We start from the raw sequence: 26,269 nt of genomic DNA, 5'->3' as shown, positions 1-26,269 counted from the left end.
AATTACGTCTTAGTGTTATTATAAAAATGATTTCGACCTCAGACCCCCCTGAAAGTCTCAGGACCCCCCCAGGCGTCCCTGGACCTCTTTTGGATGATTAATCATCATCCAAAGCCAGTGTTAGGCTGCAGAGTCGTCCCCAGAGAGTATTCTGCGAGCTGCTCTAGAGTAATTGTGAGAGTGCCAGTGACGGGAGAGGCTCTATATGGACCCAAATGAAGAGGGACTGACTCTCTCTTTGCTGAGGGACAACCTGGGAATTGAAACCGTTCCTTTCTTTGTTAGACATATCCCGGCGTGGGGCGGAGTGGGCGGGCTGGGCTGGGCGTGGGAGGAAGTTGCACAGTCTCCCAGGCCTGCGTTGGGCTCTGCCTTGAATTGTAAATACAATTCAGAGGAAGTTGTCAGCAGGGGAGAACTCTGAGTCTTTCTTTCCTGCGTCAGTATCACCTGGGAATGCTGTAAAGAGAAGGTTGGTCAATTTGGAGCGAAACAGGCATGTTTTACATTCACACCTAAAAACTCGGAGAAGTGAACTGTGAGGGCTCTGAACACTGCTGTGCTGGCGTCAGACCTGCCGACTCGTTTTTTGAGGATGAACAATGCTTTTTACCAGACGGGTCGTGGGCATCCCTTATACCTTGTCTCCCCGCCTGAGTTGTGACTTTCTTCATGGCATTTTCCTGACAAGTAAATTACTGGACTCCTTTGCCAAATCATTAGATAAACTTTAAAGAACAAAGAACGTTCATGCAAAAGGAGATGTAACATTATCTTGCTAGGAAAATAAATAGTAATCATTTTTGAAAAGGAAGCACCTTCTGTGAATTTGGACCAACTGTGAAAATTACAGCCTCTTTCTCCCCAGGTTTTTTCTTTTTTTTTTCCTACCCCTCTCAAGCAATCAATGTCTAATGGAGGAAGCCTTTCCTCCATTTATCACGAGCTAGTGCTGGTCAATTAAAATATTCTGACTCCTTGTGGTTGAGATAATAGCCAGACTGGATCCATCTGTCACCGTGAAGTAGAAGGTGACCTCCCTACGATGAGTCAGATACGGTTGCTTCGATCTTACTATCATACCCAGAAATTACTGTTCATCTAAATGTAATTTCCCTGAAATACTAAGCGGGCAGAGCTACTGCTAGAAAAATGAGAACATAACAGAGGCTGGGACGGCCTTGACATTGAACATGGAAGGACGAAAATTGACTTGCTGTCCTTAAGGACAGGAAGTGTTAAAAGCCCATGGATGGAATTTCCTGAGACGTTACTGGCGCTAGTAAAGGTTACGTATGATCCGGACAAATGAACTCAGCAGCTGTTATGAACCAGTTGCAGCAGCCATGCCAGGGAGAACTACCTGGAACCCCACCCCTCGTTTCCATCTCCACAACCTCAGCCCTGGGCAAGGGCCTCATTGTTTCCTGTCTATCTGCACACAGCCTCAGCCCCACCCCCACTTCCTGGCTCAGGTCCAGGAAACCATCTCAGAGTAGAAGGAGCTTGTGCTAAGGAGTTAGTCAGCCAGCCTTGAAATCTCACTTCCTTTGTTCATTGACTTGTTCGCTCAACACATGCGTGCTAGGTGCAGCCCCTTTGTTTATCTCCAGAAGCCCCTGCATCTTGTGTCTGCTCATTTCTTACTTTATCCCCGTCTCACTCCAGATGCCCCCTTTTGAGGAATGACATTCAGGCCTCATTTCTGCAGGGTATGCCCCTCCCCCCCTCAGAGCCAGGCCCTCCCCGGCTCAATTGTCACTTCCTGGGGGAAGCCTGGCTCTCCAGCGGGTCTCAGAGATCCAGCTATATGTTGGTCCTACTCTCGGGCGTCAGAAAAGGCTTTTCTGAAAGAATGGACACTGCAGCTGAGACCTGAAGACTAAGTAGGAGTAAGCCAGTGGGCGAGGAGGTGAAGGGAACAGCATTTTAGGAAGAGGAAACAGCACATGCAAAGGCCTCAGATGGAAAGTAGCTTCAGAGAAGCGGAATCAATAGAAGATACGCGTAGGTAAAAGGAGAGTCTAAGGAACCGGCTCACTTGGTTGTGGAGGCTGAGAAGTCCTACAGTCGACTGGAGAGCTGGTGCTGTCGTCACTCCAAGTCCAAAGGCCTGTGAACCAGGGGAGCCATGGTGTAAGGCCAAGTTGGGGGGCAGAGAGGATGAGATGTCCAAGCTCAAGTGGTGAGGCAGGAAAGGGGGGGCTTTTTGTTGTATTCAGGTCCTTCACTGACTGGATGGTACTCCCCCACTGGGGTCTGTCTATTCCTGTCTGCTGCTTTCTGTCTCTGTCAATGTATAAAGATACCTCCTCTATCTATATATCTATGTAGGAGATATCTGTGTCTGTGTATCTTACTGGTTCTGATCCTCTGTCCTTCCCAGTCTTCAAGGCTTTAAGACTAGAGCTTTCTAGAAAGGGGCGTGTCTTCTGCATCTCATCTTCTGTAGTTCATTCTCTTGTCAGAGAAAATAAGTAAATAAGTCGCACCTTTTCTGGGCTTCAACAATAATTTTTAAAAACCCAGATGATTGCCATGGATGGCGACATCAGTCACCACATAGCAGAGCCAGAGGTGCAGGAAGGGAAAATGCGTCTGGTGCTGGGATGTCCCCTGGTGGTCGCAGGAGCCGGGACAAATGAGCGAGCTCTGGCGATGCCGGAAGTCCGGGAGGTGACGGGTCTGAGAGAGCACGTGGCCGCTCTTCTGGGCTCCCACAGTTTCCCCTTGAGCTTACCCTGCTCCTGTCTTCTGACAAACCCAGAGCAGGCTGAAGGGTTAGGCGACTGAAATACATTTTAAGGAAAATTGATCTAAAAGGATTCTAGAAATAGATGATTGATTTGAAAAGTTTCTTGGGGGACCCTACTGTTTACTCATAACAGACTCCCCAGCTGACCTCCTTACGAGCTTTGGAAACTCTGAAAAATCTTTATTTTGCAACAAAGGTAGAAAAAATACAACAGTTCTTTAAAAATCAGTGATGACATTATTTTTAAAATAAACTCTCTGTTTTATAGTTTTAGATTTACAGAAAAATTTTGAAAATAGTTCAGAGAGTTCCCATATACCCAGTTTCCCCTGTTGTTTAACATCTTACATTAGTCTGGGTACATTTGTTATAATTAATGAACCAATATCACATGTTATTATTAACTGAAGTCTGTACCTTCCTCAGATGTCCTTTTTTTCTCTGCATATTTACATACTTTATTTTTTAATTTTTTTCTGAACAATTTCAGAAGCGGTTAAAGACATAACGCCTCACTATCCCTTAATGCTTTAGAATGCATTTCCTAAAAACAAGGACATTCTCCAACATAACTACAGTGCAAACATTGATACAGTGTTACCATCTAACCCACAAACAATATTCAAATGTTACCATCTGTCCCAACAATATCCTTTATGGGTCTAGAATCCCATCCAGGATTATGCCTTACATTGAATTGTCACATCTCTCTGGCCTCCTTTAATCTGCAATGATTCCTCAGCTTTTCCTTACCTTTGACATTTGCAGACAGTCCCTCCAGTTATTATGTAGAACGTTTTTTAATTTGCGTATGTCTGATATTGCCTTATAATTGGCTTTTGGAGATGCATTTTTGGCAGGGCTACCACAGCGTAATGCTTTGCTCTTCTCGGTGTATCATCTCAGAGTACGTGATGTCCCATTACTGATGCCTGTCCTCAGTTTTTAACCTAATATCCTTTTCTGGTCCAGGATCTCACGTTACATTTAGTCATCATGTCTCTTTAGGCTCTGGGCTGTGGCAGTTTGTCAGACTTTCCTTGTTTTTGATGACCTTGACAGTGTTGAGTAAGACCGGTCAGGTATTTTATAGAATGTCCCTCTACTGGAGTCTGTCTGCTGCTTTTCTCACTGAAACATGAGCGTATTTATGGAGTTCTGTGTGTGGGGAGGACGACCACGGAGAAAAGTGTCATCTCCTGGCATCGTATCAGGGGACACGCTGTCAACATGCCCGATCCCTGTTGATGTTGACCTTGATCACCTGGCTAAGGTGTGTTTGTCAGGCAGTTTTCATAAAAAATATTGTTTGAAAAGAAAAACTTGGATGAACTAGGAAGGCTGTGTATTCTTTAGTGATTTAAGCCTGATCAAATCGTGATGTTTCTCCTAAATGTGTATGTGAAAAAACAAGCTTGCATTCTGTGTGAATGAAATGGAAATGCAAAGATAATGGAAAACAAGCAGAACTATCTGAACTGCAAGCAGAGCTGAGAGGGTTGGTAAATGCCGGGAATAAAAGTGGCTCTTTTATCAACTTTGCCTCCAATCTTGACAACTCCCAAACAGCGCTGCTGGTGCCTGTGGGAGCCTGGGGTGGTTCTGGAAGACCAGAGTGATGGGACTGGAGTTAGTGATTCTCTCACAAGTTCCTGACTGCCTCATGGGGACTGAATAATGCTTTTCTGAAATGAATAAGGTACAAGTTGACAAATAGGCAAAAGGCTTCAGGATAAAGAATGTTCCAGGTTCTGTATAGGTGTCCATGTTTAAAATCCAGCAACAACTATAAACTTCCACTAGCACCAGTCATCTCTGAGGGGCCCTGCTATCGAGTTTAAACTTCTACTGAAAACAGTCCTCTCAAATATTCTGCATTAATACTTCTAATTAGTTGGTAGCAAAATTACTGCGTTTCCCCAAAAATAAGACCTAGCCGGACCATCAGTTCTAATGCGTCTTTTGGAGCAAAAATTAATATAAGACCCGGTCTTATTTTAATATAATATAAGACCGGGTCTTATATAACATGATATGATATGATATAATATAAAATAATATAATACCGGGTCTTATATTAATTTTTGCTCCAAAAGACGCATTAGAGCTGATGGTCCGACTAGGTCTTATTTTCGGAGAAACATGGTAGAGATCAAGCATTTAAAAATGTTTTTATTTCTCCGAGGAAAACAACTATTCTTACATTAAAATCTGCAATAGTGGTCAAGAATTTGTTAAAAATGCAAAAAGTTGCCAGGAAACATGATTCTTTTGTGGATATTTTTTAACCATTTAAAAATAGAGAAACCATCCTCATCTCTTGGCCGGGACAGGACAGGCTGGAGTTGTCCCGTGAGTGTTGTTTGCTGATCCCCGAGGTTTGTTAACGTGGATGGAGCCCAGAGACTGGTCCTTAGAGCAGGGATGTGAAGGTGGGTTGTCAGCATCAGTGATTAAACCATATCCCTGCTCTTCACTTGTGACAACTTATTGGAAAAATACGACAATTATTATTCTGTGTGTGTGTGTATGTGTGTGTGTATGTTTCATCTTCTGTCCCCCAGAATACAAGTAGGCACTGATACATGTGTTGAATGAACGAATGAATGAATGTATAAGTAAATGCCGTTTACACTCAGTTGCTACCCAGTGCGATAACCTGTGACAGAAGTACTTCTGAGGAATGTAGAGACGCCAAGGAGGGAATGACCACAGGGCCTGGGAGGGACTTAGGTCAGAGGAGTGGCCTGGAACGGGGTCCCCAGGGCAAGAGGGTGCCTTCCAGCCAGGCAAGGCCTGGGCGGTTTGCAGTTGGCTTATTTGGGACAACTGTGCATTGGTGTGGGGTGGGGGCAGGCAGTGGAAGGAAACGTTGGAGAGTTAAAGGAGACCAGGGACCTCATCCACCAGGCTAAGGAGAAACTGGCGGGCCTCGGGAAGCCCTTGAAACACTAAGTCAGGGAAGGTTGTGATCAGATTTGGATGTTCCTGGTTGGTAGATCCTTGCTTTGGTCCAGGTAAGAGATAGTGGGGCATGAATTCAGGCTTATGGAGGACAGGATAGGAGAGAGGAAGCACAGCCCTCAGAGCCCAGTTGCAGGTCTGGGAGGAGGAGGAGCCCCTGGTGACGCCCATGTTCCTGCAGGGGCTGGCTGAGCGCACTAAGCATGGCAGACCTCGGTGCCATCCTCCAAGCAGTGTGGTCCCCTTCGGGGCGCAGCTCTCTGCTCCCTTGGGGCTGGGTGTGGACGGGATGCAGTGTGAGAGGGGACTACAGTCACTCCGTGGGATGATTTAAAAGCTGGTGTGCGGGCTGCTTTCCGTCTGCCGTGGGGACAGGAACCTCTCCAGGTGTCATCTGGGCCCTGGAGTGAGGACCCACCTTGGATGGACATGAGAGATTAGCAAGAAATGGACCTCGTGTCCTCATTCGTCCTCTGGCGTCTGCTAACCACAGACCACAGCTGGGGTCCGCTGTAACCACAGCCTGACCAGCCTGGCCCGGTTAGCAGACACCAGAGGAGGAATGGGTTTTGTGGGAAGGTGTTGTATGAAGCGTCAGGTGTAAGGGTGCGGAGCTCGGGAGAATTCTGGGCTGCAGATGCAGAGTTGGGGTAACGAGCACAAAGGCGTTTTGAGAACCTTGGGAGTGAATGAGGACACCCCAGGAGAGTGTGCGAGGTGGAGGGGGACCCCCAGGGAGGACCCGCCCTGGACGGCTGAACAGAAGAGGCCATGCCGTCTCTTGGAGGGAGAGGCCACCGCAGAGAGGCCCACAGCTGTGTTGGAGATGGTGTGAGTGTCCTGGGCCCGCCACACTGAAGCACCACACACTGGGTGGCTGAAACAACAGGAATCTATTCTCTCATGGTTCTGGAGGCTGGAAGTCCAGAATCAAGCACGGCTGTGCTGTCTGAAGGTTCTTGGCTTTCTCAGCCTCCCACGGTGCCTCCAGTAATCCTCAGTGCGTCTTGGCCCCGATCTGCCTCCATTGTCACGTGGGCCCTCCCGGTTATATTGGACTAAGGCTCATCCTAAAGTCTCATCTTAACTACTTCCAAATAAGACCCTGTTTCCTAATAAGGTCCCATTCCCAAGGATGGGGGTAGGGGGTGCAGCGTTAGGGCCTCAACGTAGGTTCTTGGGGAAACAATTCAACCCGTAACAGGCAGTCCCTATGGAACACACTGCAGCGGGAAGGACTGAGCTGTGACTGCTGGACTGGCCCAAGGTCGGGCATGAGTGGCCTCAGCGAGCACAGCGGCAGCCCCAGATGGATGGAGAAGTGAAGGGGGAGGCAGAGAACAGAAGTTCTTTCAAGACAGGGATCAGGAGGCGGGGAGAAGAGGCACAGGGAGGGGTCAGGATGGGAGAGACCTCGGCCTGTCCTTCGGAGCCCCATTCTGGTGACAGTGGTTCTTTTTCTGAAATGAGAAGCTGCATTTGCAACGGAGACCCTTACAGGTCGGTGGAGGGGAGGACCGCCAGCCTCTCACAATGGACCCTCTGTGCCCTTTTTGCACAGATGGCCCAGGGCACCTCGGCCCTGTCAGGGGTCTGTGCCTCCCTGTCCCACCACCGGCTCTGACCAGGTCTCCCTTTCATAAAAAGGGGGAGGGGCACGTGAATTTTAAAAATTATTTGAAACAAGTAGTTGGATAATTTAAAAATACATTGTGAATGCCAGAGAGCTTCCGGGCACAGGTGCGGTCACTTGGGTTTGCACTGTGTTGTTTAGATGGCAGGCTCGCAGCTGTGCGGCTCTTTAATACAGCTGACGCTTTAAAGTGGAGTTTCCTTAGCATCACAAACTTCTAAATTTCTGAGGAAACAAGTGGTATCCCTGGCCCGCAACTTCTCATCCCCAGAAACCCCTGGTGACGCTTTACTAGAAGAGTAGCGTGGTATAGGAACCAAAAGCCAAAAGCCAGGGGCTCTACCTGGGCTGGGGTGCAGAAGAAATGCAGGCTCAGGCCCCACCCAGCCCCCTTCTCCAGGACCGGCCCTTTCTCAAGCCCCCAGGTGACCTGTGTGCATTACAGATTGAGAAGCTGGGTCCCTTCAGCCCCTCCTCTCGTCTTCATCACCCACAGGCCCTGGTATGCCCCTTCTTTCCTCCACCAGAAAGCGAGCGATAATAAAGCCTTGTGTCCGAATATTCCCTTGTTTCATGCCATGCCTCTGTCTTAAATTATTCTCCGGCACTGTATCTGTCACCTGAGCAAATGTATGAGAAGGAGCCCCACGCGTGTTTCATTTGCATCCGTCTATGAAAAGCTTGTCTGTGGGGGGGTCACCATAACCCCAAGTGGCCATAGGAATCTCCTGTAGTTGTTACCAGCAACCTGCTGTCGTCAGTCGTTGGCATTCAGCCATTCAGTCGGTGAACACTGACTGAGCTCTTAGCTCGTGCGTGCGAGGCTCCATCTGGGGTACAAAGGCGTTGTCTGTCTTGTGGGGAGCACAGACAAATCCACTGTTAGAAGGGCCCCGGTGGGGTCGGCTGGGTGCTGGGGACAGCTGGAGGAGGGGAAGCCCGGCTTTGTCTAAGGGAGGATGGGGGCAGGGCTGATCTGCACCCCTCCTTCTAGAGGCCAGTTTCTCCCCTGGGCTTGCAGTTTGTGGGAAGCCGGCTCCACCGGCTTTGGCTCCAGGGCTGGAGGCAAGAGCTCTGTGAATTTCTTCCCCTGGGGGTGCTGGCAGCAGCCGTCTTTTACTCTCTGTCCCAAGCTGGCTCTCTCGTTAACCCTTTTCTGCCTCTATTTCTTCTCTGTTTATCCATCTTGCTTTCCTGTTACTTCTCCATCTGAAAGTCTCAACATCTTCTCCCACATCCCAAGGCAGTACTTCCCAGTTTATTAAATTACCTTTAGATTCAGGGCTGATTTACTTGGGGTCTTAGACACAAGCTTTTTTAAAGAAAATGTATCCAGTTTACCATTTCAACCATTTTTGAGTGTCCAGTTGAGTGGCACGTGGTTGTGGCGCCATCACCACCATCCATCCCAGAGCTCTTTTCGTCTTGCAAAACGGAAACTCTATCCATTGAACACTGACTGGCCATGGCCTCCCCCAGCCCCTGGCACCACCTTTCTCTCTGTCTCTATGAATGGGACTCCTCTGGGGGCCTCATGTGAGTGGAGTCACACAGTATGTGTCCTTTTGTGACTGGCCTGTCGCACTTAGCATGATGTCCTCAGGGTTCCTCTGTGTTGTAGCCGTGTCAGCATCTCATATAGACGCATACGTGCTGACCACACTTTGTTTTCCCATTCCTCTGTCCGGGGGCACGAGGGGGTTTCCGCCTCTAGAGACAGGATTTGATGACTCAATATTTAGTGAACATGGACTATGTGCGGGAAAGGCATAATGCTTCTAGGAAAAAAGACTCATTTTGCATTTTTCTTTCCGAGTACAAGGAAAGTACAGCATGTAGCTGTATAGATGTGTTTTCAGTTGCAGTCCACGTCGGTTGACTGTTAGAGCTCCGCAGACCGGCCACCCCAAGGGCAACCTACGCTGCGTCTGCCGTGGTAGCGTCTGGAAAAAAACTCAGCTTCAGAGTTCTTTCTAATAAATATTTAAATAGCACTGGTAATTGAACAGTCTTTGAAGCCTTGCATTTTGCTGATTTCCTTGCAAAATTAGAAATTTCGACAGTCGGCAGATGATGTACCAGAGAGAGTTGAGCTTCACATTTTAAATGCTCCTGGTTCACGAGCTTACAGCGGCTGAGCCTTGGAATCTTTATCAGTTATGAACCGCAGAGGGCGTGGGAGGCAGATAATCACAGAGTGTGGTGTTGTTTGTTTGTTTTAAATATTTTATTGGGGAAGGGGAACAGGACTTTATTGGGGAACAGTGTGTACTTCCAGGCCATTTTTTTTTTCTCCAAGTCAAGTTGTTGTCCTTTCAATCCTAGTTGTGGAGGGTGCCGTTCAGCTTCAAGTTGTTGTCCTTTCAGTCTTAGTTGTGGAGGGCGCAGCTCAGCTCCAGGTCCAGTTGCCGTTGCTAGTTGCAGGGGGCGCAGCCCACCATCCCTTGCGGGAGTCGAACCAGCAACCTTGTGGTTGAGAGGACGCGCTCCAACCAACTGAGCCATCTGGGAGCTCAGCAGCAGCTCAGCTCAAGGTGCCGTGTTCAATCTTAGTTGCAGGGGGCACAGCCCACCATCCCTTGTGGGAGTCGAACCGGCAACCTTGTGGTTGAGAGCCCACTGGCCCATGTGGGAATCGAACCGGCAGCCTTCGGAGTCAGGAGCACGGAGCTCTAACCGCCTGAGCCACCGGGCCGGCCCACGGAGTTTGTTTTAATGTACGAGTTGTGAACCCAAACGGACCAACACTCGTCTCACTTATCTGAGAGTGCATTTTCCATGCGTGATTGTGCCCGGCCTGAGTATCCACGTTCCCAATGAGAATGTATTCTGTTTCGTTCTGAACTCAGTCGTCTTTGCTCTACATAAGCATCAAGGTGTTTGTCTGTTTGTTTGTTTTTGTATTAACAAATAGAAAGGCAGAGTTCACATCAGCCGTTTCTCCTTGACAAAGTGTTTGAAAGCTGGGCTTCTGTAAAGGCTTATATCTGTGTACAATGTAGGTATGTAAAATGTATGTATGTACACACACGTATGGATATGGGTTTTTTTCAAATTGTTAATTGAATTCCCTTGACATTAGGATATAAGCTCCACTAGTCAGGTCATCTCTGTTTTGCTCACAACGTGTTCTGAGGCTCGGGGTCACGCCGCACACAGAGATCGACACTCAGCGTTTGTGGAAGGAATGAGTACATGGGTAGGTAAAGTGGACAGCACCCCTTACTTCTCTGCTGAACACATCGCGGGCGGCACACGGGTCAGGAAGCTCCACCCTTTCTCGGTCGCAGTCCCTTGTGCAGCTGGACTCTGCTAGGACTTTCGTCATCACAGGTGCATATTTAAGTGGCCCCATTTTCTAAAAGACAGCCACGCTGCAGTATACTCCTACCTTTGTATGGGAGTGCAGAAAGTTTTAAAGAATAAATTACAGAATAAGGGGACTCGTCACTGACCCACTTTTGGAAGTGCTCTGTTAATATTTTGAATGCAAGGAAAGAGTTTGTATACTCCCCTGGGGTTCAAAATAACAGGCTCTGAATCACTGTCATCTTTTACACACTGATTTTTAGTGGTGCCATCATCGTTACCATTATTAGGGTTTTTAGGCAAAAATGTGCAGTAAGTAAAGTTCAGGTGTGGCACAGTCTGCTCCCAGATCCGGCTCAGTGCCTGGTTTTGTTTGGCCTATAAGCTAAGAATGAGTTTCCGTTCTAAATGTGTTGAAGACAAATGCCCAGAGAAGACTATTTTGTGATCCGTAAAAGTGGTAGGAAATGCACATTTCTGAGTGCATAAATAAGGTCTTATTGGAACACGCCACACTCGTCTGCCCACATCTTGCCTGTGGCTGCTTGGCTGTTATCACAGCAAAGCTGAGTGGTTGGGACAGGCTGGAGGGCCCGCACAGTTGGAAATTTCACTGTCTGGCCCCTTACAGACCCCTGCCTTACGTAGACCACTGGCTTCAGCGGTGTTCTTATTTACTGTGGTGGCCGCGTCCCCACCTCCATCCAGCAGCCTGGAGAAGCTCCCTGTCCCAGAGTGCTCCCCCTGTTCATGGTTGTCCCCTCCCCCAAAGCACAGTTCTCACTTCCTCACTGCTCCCGAATTAGGTGGAAGGAGGAAAGCAAAACCTTTTATTTTGCAGGCAGGTTACACATATACGGCCAATGAATGGTGAAAGAAATTCAGACTAAGGTTTGTGAATGTCTAATAGGCCTGGCCTTTGTTCTTCCACCCTCATAAGAGGTGCTGGCATTTTTCAAGGAGTTTGCTCGCTAAACGCATAATCCTTCAGGGGGCTTTCCCAATTCCCCTGCATAGGAGACTAGAATCAATAAACCCGTGCCAACCTTTCACCCATTCCTCATGTATAAAATATGTAGGGGAACAAAATGCCTATGTGGTTTAATTTGCCTACTATGCAAAAACAAAACTCGGAGGAATTGCTATTAAATGCAAATCCAACTTCCCTTGTCTCAAAGTTTGCGGATGTTTCCACAAGGCTGGGGAGCATTGTTGTCAGTCAGAGATTCCTGTTTGGCGCACATGCGGTATGGGTGGGGGAGGGCTACCACCACAGTTTTAAAATTCCAGGCAAGTTTGGTCATCTTTTCATGCTCCTAGCGTTCACCGCGAAAATCCCAGGTTACTTACTCTCTTGCCAGATCACTGAATTAGCAAACTGATTAAATAACACCGTTCAAAAGGCTACTTTGGTTGCTATGATTAGAGTCTGCTTGAAAATGCTGCCCCAAAGTGCCGCAAGACTCATTGAAAGCATCACCTAAGGGAAAGAAGGCAATCTCTCTATCACTGAATCAATTAAGGATTTCCATCATTTTTCTCTACACACTCGTAAAATTGCTAGGAGGTTTGAAAATGAGCCTCGAAGAACACATTTCAGTCTTAGTATTCCCTCAAATGAGAGCCCTCTCCTCTCCCAAAGAGCTAAGGGCTCTTTTTAGTTTTTTGAAAGATACCACTTCTTTTTTGTTATACGAAAGGGGCATAAAGGAAAGCATGCAGTCGTTAAAACTCTCTTTCCGTGCTTAGCGAGCTGCCATAGGACCCTAAGAGACACGTTAGTAAGGAACGGAATCCAAAGCGGGTGCGGTAAAGACCTCAAATTATTCTGCCTTGGGGTGTCATTTATTTTCTTCCTTTCTTCCAAGACTCATGGAGGTTTCAGTGATGTGCAGGGCAACGCATAACCCCTCCATGTATAGTGCGGGGACGTTTCCTCAGGTACATACACCTGGGGGCCTACCACCCAGACCAGGATATGGGGAGCATTTTCGTCACCCTGGGTTACCTCTCCCCCCAGGGTGACCGCTCTCAACATAGAAAAGAGGCCACCCACTTCTCGAACTTCAAATAATGGAGCCACGCAGTGTGTACTCTTGCGTCTGGCTTCTTTCACTCCACGTTTTTGAGATCCATCCACGCTGCCCTTTTTGCTTACGCAGTAGCATTGCGCTGTCTGAATATACCCGGTGCTTTATCCCCTCTCCTGACTCGCTACTTTGAAGGCTGTTTGGTTCGCTTCAGCTGAAGTGTTCGGACACATTACACCCGTTTCTATTGTCCAGTGCGTGTCCATTTACGGGGAAGACACAAGAATATGAGTGACGGACGTTGACCGAAACCGAGCCCAGCACTGGGCCTGGCTTACACACGTGCTTGTGACACGTTTGTTCCTCGTCCTTAAGGAAGCTTAGAAGGAATTGGCCTCTTGTGGAAGCCACAGTTCAAAAGCAAATCAAATGGTTTTCTTTAAGAAGGGCAGCTGCCTGTAATCTGATTTTCATAATTATTCTCCGAATGTAAAGTGTGTGCGGGGGGGAGATGTGGGTAGCCGGCTGAGAAGTGGGAGACTGCGTTGATGGGAACAGCACGAAGATCATATTTCTGCTTCTCGTTAAATTCTCTTTTTTTATGAATACCCAACACTTTCCAAACTTCAAGTGAAGATTTATGTTTACTGCTCTGTAAAACAATTTGGAAAATCGTTTTAGTTAGATGACGACCCCAGAGAGAAAGCTGTGTGAATCTCCCAGGAGCCAGGCCAGGAAGGAGGGAGGTTTGGGGATACAGAGCATTGTTCCTCCTTCTTCTAAGCTCAAAAGAAATGCAAATCAATCCACAGACATCAAGGCCATTCTTGATTGTCGTCTGCAACACACACAAGACAAAAGAAAAACCCATTACCACTAACACAATAATAACAAAACACTTCCTACTTGCATTTTAACAAGAAATCATCCCATTCTACATTCCAAGAGGTTCAAGAAAAACGGAGCACAGGAATGTGTTGCTTTTAGTCCCAGACTGCGAAGGTCAGCTCTCAGCCCCGGGAAGGGAACCATGAAGAACTTTACCCGGAAGGAGCTGCTGTGCATGAAATTTCTTGGTAATAAGGACCACGCTTGCATTTAAAATATGATTATTTTTATACAAATGATGTCTACAAAATTCCAGGTGCCCTGCTATCATGTAAGGCCCAGGTCAGTTCCTCCTACAACTCAGAATTTCTTGGTTGTAGAGAGTAGACAGGGCGTGGGTGTCTACTTCTAGAGAAATTCTTTCATGGTGTAATGACTTTTCTAAAAGTAGGATTCCACCATCTCTGCAGTGTTCCAATTAGCAGTTGCCAAATGAAAATTGTAAATTCTGCGCCTCCACTGGGAAGCTGGACCCACTGATGAAATATTCAAACAGTTATTCAGTGGGCACCAGCTGCGGGCACAGAACTACACCTGGGTGGGCTTACGGGTCCCAGGGGCCCAGGGCCCAGTGGCCCAGTGGCCCAGGGGCGCGGCTCTATTCCATTTATTTCCCAGGGCTGCATTTCTGCTCACTCTCTCCTGGTCACAGGCTCTCCACGTGGGGTCTGTGGGTGTGCCAGGGGCAGTGGGAGGTGTGGGGGGTCGGGGGGCCTCCCGAAACAGTAGGCAACACCTTGTGTGTGCGTTTCTCGAGAGTAGACCGTCTGACCCATGCGTCAGGTTCTCAAAGGGCTTAGAGACTCCCTGCCCTGTATCTGTCCCAGCAGCATTTGGAGAGCACTGTCCTGTGCCAGGATCCCACTGGGAATCTCAATAACCAAATTCACAAGCTTTTTGCATTCTCCCAGCCTGGTTAGTGACACCCCAAATCGGGCCATGTGAAGCCTCAGAAACCTCTGAGCTTTCACTGTCTCTAACTGCAGCCTCCAATTGTTGTCCAAATGTTGTAGTTTATAGCCGTGAAAGTTCATTCTTACCTGTCCCTCCCCTCTGCCACTGCCACCGCCTCTGTAGGGGGGGGGGCGGGGGGCCCACCAGCTCTGGCCAGGCCTGTTTCAGCAGCTTCCTAATTGGTCTCTGGCTGGGAGTTTTGCTTCGGTTCAGTCCATCCACTGCAGCAATCCTGTGTGTCAGGCCTCTGCTCACACTCTTTCAGTGGCCCAGGGTCCCTGCACAGGGTCACGGATCTCATTTCCTTCAGCCCCTCACCCAGTCCACAGCAGGCAGCTGACTTTCCCGTCCTGCTGCCTTCACATGCCCTGGGCACGTGGGTCTTTGAATATGTTCCCCCCACCCTTCTGCCTGCTGAGTCTTCTCTCCCCTGTCAAGCCTCCTGGCCAACACCTCCCCCACACCGCCCACCTCCTGCCCCATTCTCTTCCTCCTGCCCCCCACCCCCCTTGCTGGGTTCCTAACTGCTGACTCCTGTGACCTGTCACTGCGGCTGAGCACATTCTCCTGGATTACCAACTCCAGGGGGGCAAGGCTCTGCTCTTGTGGCCTGTGGAGTCCCCATGGGGGGGACAGGGCCTGGCACCCACTTGGCCTACATCAATGGTGGCTGAAAGGAACTGAAGGAGTTACAGCGTGCCGTGAGGCTCAGTCAGCACAGAGAGAGGCGGAAAATCCACCTCACCCCCCTGTGCAGACCCAGGCTCCCCACCCTTGACAGTCAGCCCTCCTCTGATAGCCCCTATCTGTGGGCGAGGGACCCCACCCGTCTTCCCAGGCCCAGCAAGAAACAGCCTTAAGTCTTCGCTCTCCTTCAAGTCTGGGGCTCCTTCTACCCACGAGGGTCTCCCGAATTGTTCTCTCCCCTCCTAAGTCACTATGGGCCTGGGAACTGGTCTCTCTGCCTTACTCCTTCTGCACCCACTGTCCATACACAAGTCAACTTTGTGGACCCAAATGGGATCCTGTCACCTCACATCTTAAAGCCCTTCCTCAGCTTCCAGTACTTGCCAGCCCTGTGCTGCTCTCTTCTCCCTAGGGCCTAACACTGTCCCCTCTGGTCCTGCTTTTCCTTAGGCCTGAACACCTGGCCCTGTTGTACTGCCAGCGCTGTTTCCTGGGGCTTCATGTCACCTCTTCAGGGGACAACCAATCCCCTGCTCCCCTAGGACAGGGTTAGGAGTTCACTGAGGGTGCCTACCCCCCAGCACAGCTCATCAGACTTGAAGTTTCTTAAGGGCAGGGACAGTTCACAGGGGTTCCCCCAGCCTCAGGCCTGGCTCTAGGTAGAACCTCAGCAAGTGAAAGGACCTATTTGTGCGGTTATTTGATGCCCGCGGGCGGCGTGATGGCCCTGGATATGGCACTCCCCACTGGAGCCTGTCGGTATAAGCAGAGCCCGCCAAGCTCAGGGCTCAAGTATAGAACAAAAGGATACAGGATGCGCCCCAGGGGTCTGTCCCAGCCGCAGCCTTAAGAGCTGCAGGGCCCTTCACTTTGAGAGTGAGAGTGACGTGCAGCGTGGGAACGGCCGGTGGCTCGCGGGCAGCCCGCGGCTGGAAGCGGTGACCACAGAGCCCAAGACCCGGCCGACCTCAGGCGGCGGGAGCCGCAGGGGCGGGGCGGGAGCTAGCGTTGGGGCCGCGCCCTCCGGCCACTCCCCGGGGCGATAGGGCGGCGGGGCGGCCACCAGGCGGCTCCCCCAAGCGCTGCGCCCGCCCCCGGCCGCCGGTGTCCCCCGCGGCCCATGTCCTCCGCGCCGCAGCTGCGCTCGTCTCCCCTACGGCCCCCCAAGATGAAGAAGGACGAGTCCTTCCTGGGCAAGTTGGGCGGCACGCTGGCGAGAAAGAAGAAGGCCAGGGAGGGTGAGTGCACCGGCCGCCGGCCGCGGGCCTCCAGCTAAGCCCGATCCCCGCCGGGACCACGCGTCCCCGCGCGCCCCCGATCCCCGCCGGGACCACGCGTCCCCGCGCGCCCCCGATCCCCGCCGGGACCACGCGTCCCCGCGCACGCGCCCCCGAGTCCCGCCCGTCCGCGTGGCGCGCAGCCGCGACCTTCGGGACAGGCCTTGCCCCTCTCTCTCCCTCTTCCTCCTCCCGAGACATTTAAACACTGGTCGGGATCCCGCCGCCGCCAGCCGGGCCGCTCCTTCCCGCGGCGTTTCGTGGAGCCCCTCCTGGGCTCACGTGTCATTTAAACGCCCCGTGTCAGCTGCTTAGGGCAGGACGCAGAGCAAATGTCAGGCGAGGCAGGCGCGCCCCGGCCACGCGGGACAGCGCGGCGCCCACCCCTGCTTGAGTCGCCATTTATTTAGCACCGTTCAAGGGCAGCACCGCCTGCAGGCCGACTTTCTGTGGCCCTGCTCTGACCCGCCGTTCCACGAGCGTTCACTGGACACTTAACGCTGACTGGGCTGCAAGGCCCTTTGGTGTTCTTGGGGCAGCTGTCCTCCCTGCATGGCACTGGGCCCCTGCCCTGGAGGGGGAGGAAGGGACAGGGACGCAGAGCGCAGAGCGGGCAGGCCAGAGCCTGGAGGTCCTGCGAGCAAGGGCTACAGAGGGGCCCCCAGTGTTTACTCCTGTGCCCACAGAAATGATTACAAAAAACTACCTTTCTCCTCTTACATTTAAAAATTTTTTAGAGTTGCAAGGGATGTAACTTCTGGTGCCTCGTGTGTGTCTTTTAAATACACTGCGGTCCCCAGGGCTTCTCCCAGGGCTGAATTTCCCATTTGTTAAGGCAGGAGATTCTTCCCCTGAGGCAGATTCCGGAAGGGTGAGGGTGACTTGTGTGGAGGGTGACTTGTGACTGTGAAAAGGCAGGTGGGGAGGGAGAAGCCCCAGGGCTGGCCTCAGGCAGATGGTAGCAGAGGAAGGACCGGGCAGGTCGGGGTATGAGTCTGACTTGTTCCCTAGAAAGTCTCCCTGTATCCCAGACCTGTGTACCCACCCCTCTTAGTCGTCACCCCCCTTAACCCCCCCATGTATTCCTAGGGACGCTTGTGACACCTTGCTTCTAGGGGATATGTGTCCCCGCATGCGGTCTCCCCGGGGATTTGAGGGGTCATGCATTTCCCACAGGGATGTTTTTAATGAATTAGATTATTCAGTTCCTTGAGGGCAAGGCTTTGTCACCTGTCCTTGTCTCCTCCTGAGCAAATTGCCACTCCTCACTCAAGCCTCATGTTTAAGGACCCACACTGGCTGGTGTTAATCTCTATCAAATCACGGCTCCTCAGTGAGATGATGAATGATGGTCACCTTCTCCTTGTCACTCCCGCTGCCTCTCGGATGTGTGTCCTCACTTGCAGTCATCGTCACCCTTACCAAAAAGCATTTCGGTTTCTCTTTATGCCTGACACGCCCTGTCCCGATGCCCTCTGCAGGGCCTGCTGGGGGAACCCAGGGATAAAAGATAGACTAGACTCCTGCTCTCCCGAACGAGGAATCGGTCGTGAGAAATAGACCAGCGATACCGTACTAATAGGTGCCGTGAAGGAAATGTGACCGCGCAGTCACACAGAATGCCCGGGGAATGCCTCAAACAGGTCATGTTTGGGTTGAGGCCAGAAGGAACCAGGAAAGACATCTTTCACAGAATAGCAAGGAAGCCAAGTGTTCTGGATTATTACAGCTTTTTATAGGTGACATTTAGGCATTGGAATAGAACGAACACATGCCTCAAGTTATGGATTGGTCCCAAGTTTCCAAGTGAAGTGCCTCGTGTCCTTGTTTTAATGAACTAGTGTGTGCCTGGCAAATTGAGGGCCAATCTGGTTTAATTTAAATGCACCAAAAATTCCCACAGTCAGAAGCATCCGGTGATGAATAAAATGGAAACAGCAGTAGGAGCCAGATGCTTGTGCTATTGCTGTGGTTGGTTTTGTGTGTGACTTAGCTGGGTCCCCTGCCTCGCTTCTCCAGCCTGGGGTGCCTGGCCCTTAGCGGTCCCCCAGAGAAGTAAAAGGCTGCAGACACTAATTGGGCTCAGATGCAGGAATTGGGGGAGGGCTGGACTTGGAAGGGCTGAGTGGCTTCCGTCTGGTCTGGTCGGTGTGAAGACTGGGTAATGAGGTTCTGAATAATTGAGAGTTGCCGGTATCCCTGCAGGCCTGTTGCCCTGGCACCTCGCCCTCTGTGCCATTCATGCATCTCATGAGCTGGAGCAGGTTCAGACTTTGGGGCCCTGTAGGATAGTGCTCGTTTGCCGACCACAGAACGATCAGAAAGAGGGTGCTTACCGGTTTGCTGGGCGCTGCCAGTTGCACAGTGGGTTTCATTTCCTCCTTTGTTAGAAAGTTGACCGTAAGTTCAGGAGTGTGGGTGGAGGTAAGGGTGGGGGACCTCCCTTACAGGGAGTTGCCAAGAAGTTATTAGAGATTCGGGGGAACCTGAAGCATTCGACCCGCCCAGGCTGACAGAGCTTGTGACTGTGGCGAGGCCCAGGGTGGTGTGTTGGAGTGAACGCCCTGCTCTCTTTCAGGGGGGCTCATTTTAGGGAAGGGCTGCCCTGAGATTTAGAGGAACCGATGTGGGACGTGGCCGTGGATGAATTCACGGTGTGATTAAGTCCCATGTTCCAGGGAGGGAGCCACGTCATGTCATACGGTGGCCCGATTCAGAAAACGGAAGTGTGACTAACTGTGGGCATTGGGAAAACGGGAAAGGATCACTGGAAACGTAAAACAAAACAACCCCCAAAGCTCTCCATAGAAGGCCCAGGGACTTTCAGAGCAACTCATTAAAAGCCTGTTTGGTTTCACGGCGGCTCAGTAGAGCAGGCGCAGAAGAAAGATTCCCCCTGCGAGGTCCCCTTTGTGACCATGGATGAGAGCCCCCAAAGGTCCAGCAGGCCAGGAGACAGGGTGAGAGGGCACCCCAGGGACGCCCCAGCTGCTGTGTAAAGTGCTTAGAGGCGGAGGCCAGCTCTGGGGCCAGCGAGACCCTGGAGGGAAGGGCCCGGATAGAGTCCACTCCACCCATTTCCCACGAGAGGCCCCGATCTGCATCCAGGTCCCTGCTGCTCTGCCCAGACACCAGTGACCAGTGCCTGGCTGCTCAGAGCCGAAATCGGCAGAACCAAGCCTGAGGTTCTGTCCCACCTTCTTTTCTGAAGAGAGAAAGCATTAGGGAAGTTCTAGTCCCTGACTGACTTCCTGTTTTTGTAAATATACTTTTTAGAGCAGATTTGGGTTCACCTTCCCTAATGACTTAAGATGTGGAGCATTTCTTCATGTGCCATCTGTGTATCTTTGGTGTAGTGTCTGTTCAGATCTTTGGCCCATTTTTTTCAATCAAGGGTTTTGATTTCTTATTGCTGAATTGTTAGAGTTCCTGGTATATTTTGGGTACAACTCCTTTATCAGATACGTCTTTTGCAAATATTTTCTCCTTGTCTGTGGCTTGTCTTCTGGTTCTCTTGATCCTGGCCGTCTTCTAAGCACTAGTTGCAGAAATAGAATGGAAATAAGTGAGCAAGATGTTGATTGAGACTTTGTGAACTAGATGTAAAGAAATCACTAGATGGCAGCGACCCTGAACTGAAGGTTGAATGTATTAAGTTTCTTTTGTGGACTTTAAGTAACTTCCAGGAAAGAAGTCTTCAAGTCTGAAACCACCACCTGTTCACCCCAGTAGTTTCCCTTCAGCTCACCCCATCTTTACAGTGATCAGCTATGTAGACGCTGTGTCGCCTCAAACACCAACCCACTGACACCCTGCTCTGTGATAAACGTGCCGGGATACAGATGTTATGTCATCTAGGTCTGCAAGGTGGGGATTTTTACCTGCCTGGAAGTTACCTGCAAGGTAGGCATGTCCTAGTTTTATAGTTGAAGAGACAAAGCTTTACTCAGTAGTCACTTCACGGTAGTTTAAATCAGTGGATCTCAACTAGGGGTGATTCTGCCCCAGGGGACATTGGTGGTGTTTGTGGTCATGACTGGGGGTTTGTGGTCATGACTGGGGGTCATGACTGGGGGTTGGGGTGCTACTGGCATCTAGTGGACGCAGGCCAGAAATGCTGGGAAACATCCCATAATGCACAGGGTGGCCACACCCAATGTTGAGTTATCCAGCCCTGAATGTCAGAAAATCATGCTGAGGTGGAGACAACGTGGTGTGTCCTGAGGTGTCTCAAGAACTCCAGGAGACGGCTGACCAGCCCTAAGTGTTGGGGAAGCTCTTCAGGACCCTCCATGGCCAGAATGGCCCCTGGTGAACCCACCCTGGGCCCAGCGTCTGGGTGCTCAGTTCAGTTTCCTGAGGGAGAGAACCCACGTGGCCCGCCCAGGCTGAGCATGTGTGACCGCAGGGCTGGGCCAGCCAGGGACAGCCTCCTGGTTGGTACGCGGGGTCCTGGGGCGCAGATTCCCAGGGGAAGGAGATGTCTGTGGCCCTTGGCAGACCCTTCTCTCTGGAGGTTGCTAATGCGAAGAAATAGAACACTTTTTTGAAAGCTCGAAGGAAATGAAATTAAGTCCTCCAGAATTGATTCAGGTGGGAGTTAGGAAGAGGCAGGTAAAAGCCCTCTCGTTAGCCGTCCCAGGACAGCAGAGGGAGAAGGTGCCCCGAGAGCTCGAAGGGCCTAAGGACACAGGTAAAGGAATCTTTACCTGGCGCTTACCTGGGGGGCTGGGAGCTGTGGTGGGTGGTGACCACTTGTCCTCAGGAGCCTGGGGTCTGTAGTGGGGAGGGGGCTGGTGTGTGTGGTGATCGAGACCCAGGGTGGACACACAGCTTGGACTTGGGCTTCCAAGTTCCAGCTGGAGGAAGTGGTCCCCTGTTTGCATGTAAAGGATGGCTAGGAATTAGCTGGAGGTGGGGGGCATGGGGCTCCCCACCAGTGGGCCTGGAGAAGATCCCAGCTAGTCCCTTTTAGGGGGAGTGCAGGAGGCTCACAGTGGTCAGCTGTGGGCCAGCTGGAGCAGTCAGCGGGGGCCCTGTCATCTCCAGCACCTGGGATCTAAAAACAGATTGGACGAGGCACACTCCCTCCCGCCTGTCAGTCACAGGGCTGATGCACCTGGTCGCAGGTAATTTGCAGCCTGTTCAGGACTTTTGCATAGTGAGCTGATTGGGATGGTAGAGACTTTGAAGTGATTTCCATGTCCTGTTCCGGAGCAGATCTCACCAGCTCCTCCACTTACCTTTAAAACTGAAAAGGGGATAGTGTCCTTCCTTGTGGGAAGATATAGGAAAAGGATTTATAATGAGTTGGTCTCCTTTGGCCAGGGGCGGTAGAAGGAGGAATTCTACTCTTGGAATTCTGCACATTTCCAGACACTCACGTGATCCAGTTGACCATCTGCAGGACCCTTAGAGAGTGAGCTAAGGGTCACTGTCACGGTCAGTGGACGCCTGACCTAGGTGAATCAGAAGGGTAAGAGAGTGGCTGGTAAGCAGTGGAGGGATGTAAGCAGGTGTGGGACTAGGGCCCTGTACACAGTGGGTTCTAGAATGTTCTATGGGAAGAGAAGCCAGTGCAGGTCCTGTGTAGATCCATTGGGCCCGTGAGGTTCTCTGCAGACCCTGCCAACGAATAGCAAAACAATTCCGCGTCCCTTTCTCCAAACAGAAACACCCCATCTCTGAGCAGGGCCGCCTTGGTACCCCGGGGGTAGGTCTTGGTACAGTCAAGTCATCTGCGACTCGGTCCAGCTCCCGTGTTGCCACCTGTTCCTCGGGAAGGTGGGTAGAAATCACTGCTCTGTGTTCCTCTTTCTGACTGAGAGGAAGTGGCTTTCAACAGGGGCTTGGTGTGGCTTTGTAAAGTTTCCTTTGATTATTTTTCTGATTATAATCTTCAGATCCAGCGTTTCTCCTTGTTTGTTCCACCGTCATCCGGTGGAGCACGGGGGCATTTATGAGAGAAACGCACGTAGGCACTTACTTCAGCTTGTACTGCACTGGCCTTTTTCGGGGCGGCCTATTAAAATCTCTGGGAAATTTTGCTTCAGTGGAGAACGGAAATGTGCTGCTGGGCCCAGCGGGCCAGCTTTGATGTGCCGAGGCGGCCTCTTTTAGGCGTAGCGAACTCTCTGTGGCTCTCCTGGCATCCTGGTTGCACCTGCGAGGTCCCCGAAGACTCAAGTCGCCTTGGCAACCTCACTCATTAGAGGAGCCCTGCTTTGAATTCCTGTCTCTGGTCCGTGGAGTTAATATTTATCGCACATGCCGACGTTGCTTACCATGGAGCTCCCTGTACAGTCGTCAGGATAATGAAGGGACGTTGATCAGATACGCAAGTGGGCGAGCCAGCGCCTGCCGAGAGCGGCCGCCAGGGCTCCGTCTGATTGATTCTTCCCGCTGTGGTCGGCCAAGGGCAGCGACCTTTACCTAGCTGTTGTTTTGTTTTCAAGTATGTGGTTTCATCACATATGAGACGCACCCTAAGAAAGTGTGTTTTCTCTGCATTAGCCATAAACTTCACTCTTTAGGTTTCCGGTGAACGTTGCTCTACTGCCTAATGAGCATATTTACTATTTATTATATTACCTAGAGGCTGAAAACACTAGGAAGCCCAGGAGTACATTAGAAACATGTTGGCCCAGCGGTATTTACCTACTTATCTGTACTAATTGCTGTTAGGGTAAGAGAACAGGAACACGGAATGCCATTCGTTCTAGAAGTTTTGGGAGGTTTTTGCATCCTTGAGATCCTTCTTAGTGACACATGTTCAAATGAGAGACTGTCTTTGTGGTTATAAGACAAGATGGAATGAGCTTCATGTTCCGGCATCCCTGTCTCGGGCTTACAGCCCCCGAGAAGTCTCGGGATCAGCTCCCGGCCGCCAGCGGAGTCCTTTCATTTCCCACCTCCTCTGAGTGTCCGGGCCATGGGGACCTCTTTGGGGCTGTGTGTGTCACCCTCTGAATTTAAAGCTTTGGGGCCTTACTTCCTCATTTGTGAGGTGGGGGAGTGTGGGGAGGATACCAGCTGTGTTTCCCAGCAGATGGGACCTCGCTGGTTCTCAGAAACGCAGTGTGTCCCCGTGGGAGGCCACTCACAGGGTGGTGGAGCAGGGCTCCGTGTACACCTGGCTCTGTGGGTCTGCTGCTTCATCTTCCTGAGCCTCTGTTGCTGACCCGGCCCCTGTGGCTCATGGTGCATTCGCCCACAGGGAATGTGAGGATGAAATACGAGGGAGGCAGTGAGTGTTATCAGCAACGGAGCCCTCTGTGTTAGTTATTGAGAATGGTGACAAGTGAGGGTGCTGCCTTATGAGCCAGACTCCAGAGCTGGTTAGGGGAAGCACAGCGGTGGTAAGGCACTTTCCACCTGAGAGCCTTACTTAATAGATCGAGAACTTAACTCGATCTATAATGATTGCCTGCCGCTGTGTTAAGAAGGATTCTGAGGCTGCATCTGAGCTCCGGGGAAGGACTGCTGGGACTAATCAGTCAAGTGTACGTGTCAGGGTTAATTGCTGCGTGGGCGTCACCTCCAGAGTAGAAGCCACTTCTTGCTCTGGTCCTGTGGCATTTCAACATCTCTGGCTGCTTCTTTTCTCATTGCGTTCCATGAAGCAGCTGGTTGATGGTTGGTGACAACTAATTCCTTTAAAATATTTGCATTTGAGGAGTGCTGGAGTCCTAGCTCCGCCCACTCTGTGACCAGGAAACACTACACACGCTCATCTGAGACGTGTGCTGGAGAAAATGGCAAGTTCCCGGTGTTGGCAAAAGGCCAAGGGTTTCTGAGCCGGACGCTGAGTGTCTGGAGTGAGACACCGGCTCAGGAGGGCACCAGGAGGCATCCTCGCCCACCTCGGCCTCCCGTGGCGCATCCCTGCCAGCCTAAGCTCTCAGAACGCTAGGCCAGCCCTGAGCAGTTTCTTCAGGAGGCATGTGGGTAGTCGAATGTGTGCTCGTTTAAGCCTGGGCATTTGAAATGACTGCTCTTGGCTTTTGGGTCTTGGACCCTTTACTTGCGAGTCAGCCGGAGGCTGTCAGGGATGTCGGTTCCCGAAGGAAGGCCATCCTAATAGTTTACTCCTCTTGTCTTAAAGAGGGACGCATTTTCTCGCTGGAAAAAATTGCAGTTCCAAAGGATCTCGAGTTTACTCTAAGGTTAAGTTATTAAACTGTTCAAGAGTGTAAAAAGGGCTCTGCACTCCCAGCGTTGCTGGAATCTAACACTCCTGGAAGCAGCGATTGGGTTAGAAGGAACCACGGCCACCCTCAGTGGTTGGTGCGTCTCACATTGAGGCAGAGTCCGCCAGGACCTTCCAGGCGCCGCTTTAACTATGTGGACAGTCCTCAGCGCGGGCTGCGGAAAAGGGAACACCGCACTCAAGGTGTTTGAAATGTATTATTGGTATAAATGGAATTTAAGAGGCATCTTCCCCAAAGCGTAATTCGAAGTGTCTTCGACCTTCTATTTTTTTCTTTTTGAAAATTAATATTGTCTTTCAAAGTAAAACCTGAATGCACCCATACTTGATATATACAAACATCATAGAAAAACACCTGAGAAGAGGTAAAGGAAAAAGTTAACAGAATTTTTAGAAAAACCAGACTGGAGTCTACAGTCGTCATGCTCATGGCTGAGCCTTGCTGGGTACCTGTGATGCTCCATTCGAGGCTAAACATTCCACGTGTTGCCTCGCTTCATCCTCACACACAGCTCGGAAGTAGGTACTACATAGCTATTCCCATTTTGCAGACGAGCAAACCGAGGCTCAGTGAGGGGAAGTCTCTTGCAGGAGGGTCACGCGGCCAGCAGGTGAGACTTCTGCCCTGGCAGTCTGGCACTGATGCACTGACTGGCCACCGGCCTCACTACACAGAAGGAGTGATTGAAATGCAAGAATCGTCCCCACTGGCTCCTGGTAAAGCCAGGACGGTTGCTAGCATTGGAGGTGCCCACAGCCCGGTGGTAGGAAGGCGTGCCGAAGGGGACCAACGGGATCCATTCTGTGCTGATCGGACTTGTTGGCATTTCAGAAAGAAGACAGAACCCGGCGGCTTCGTGCTGCTCCTGGACCAGGCCTGGACCCTCGCTGGCCCTCATTGCCTGTCCAGCCCCTGGCCAGTCTTCCCATCTGCTTGGCTTGGGGCCCTCACGTACGCTGTTTCCTGCGCCCTGTCTGCCCCGTGGGCTTCAGTGTCGGCCTCCAGCAGGTGGGCGCCCGTTTTTGCCCACCTGACGTGGTCTTTGCGTATTTGCTGAGTAAGAGGCAATGTGTAGTGATTACGGACACTGACCCACCGGGGGGCCCAGCTTTGGGGTTTGTAGTGAGCCTGCTGCGCGCTGCAGCTCTGACCTCAGAGGAGGGACTTCCCTATCCTGTGCCTCAGTTTCCTCATCTGTAAAGAGTACTTAACTTACAGGGTTACTGGGGAATTAAGTGAGTTAGTCAATGAAATAATGTAATAATGTAATTTACATTGGGCCCAGTCAGGTCATAGAGTGAGAAGAAATCTTCCCGTGAAGCTGGTACCAGTTCCACGTCTGGTCACCAGTTAGGATTCTGACACCAATTCCGACGTGGGCTTTTTTCCCCACACCAAGCAAGACTCTGACACCCGCTGGGGACCCTACAATTCAGCTCAGTTCTGACACCATCTACCCAGAGGGAGCATCAGATCTCACAGGTGAAGGGTTCGGTCCCACAAGACTGCCCCCCAGTTCAGATGCCAGTTGTGAGCTCACGTGCTTCTGATTGTTTGGCTCT

At 50.9% G+C, this 26,269-nt stretch overlaps 1 protein-coding gene across 1 annotated transcript in view; it reads left to right on the top strand.

Annotated features, from left to right (window-relative positions):
• The first annotated feature begins 16,245 nt into the window (after positions 1–16,245).
• Positions 16,246–26,269, top strand: part of PARVB (parvin beta) — a 91,822-nt gene continuing 81,798 nt past the window's right edge. Inside the window, exon 1 of the mRNA XM_033117092.1 lies at positions 16,246–16,458. Within this exon, the coding sequence (XP_032972983.1) occupies positions 16,341–16,458 (118 nt within the window). The 5' untranslated portion in view covers positions 16,246–16,340. The remainder of the gene's footprint in view (positions 16,459–26,269) is intronic.

The sequence above is a fragment of the Rhinolophus ferrumequinum genome, chromosome 10 (genome assembly GCF_004115265.2).
Source record: "Rhinolophus ferrumequinum isolate MPI-CBG mRhiFer1 chromosome 10, mRhiFer1_v1.p, whole genome shotgun sequence".
Taxonomy (NCBI): domain Eukaryota; kingdom Metazoa; phylum Chordata; class Mammalia; order Chiroptera; family Rhinolophidae; genus Rhinolophus; species Rhinolophus ferrumequinum.
The sequence above is the reverse complement of the archived record's forward strand: the minus strand, read 5'-3'. Positions and strand labels throughout refer to the sequence as shown.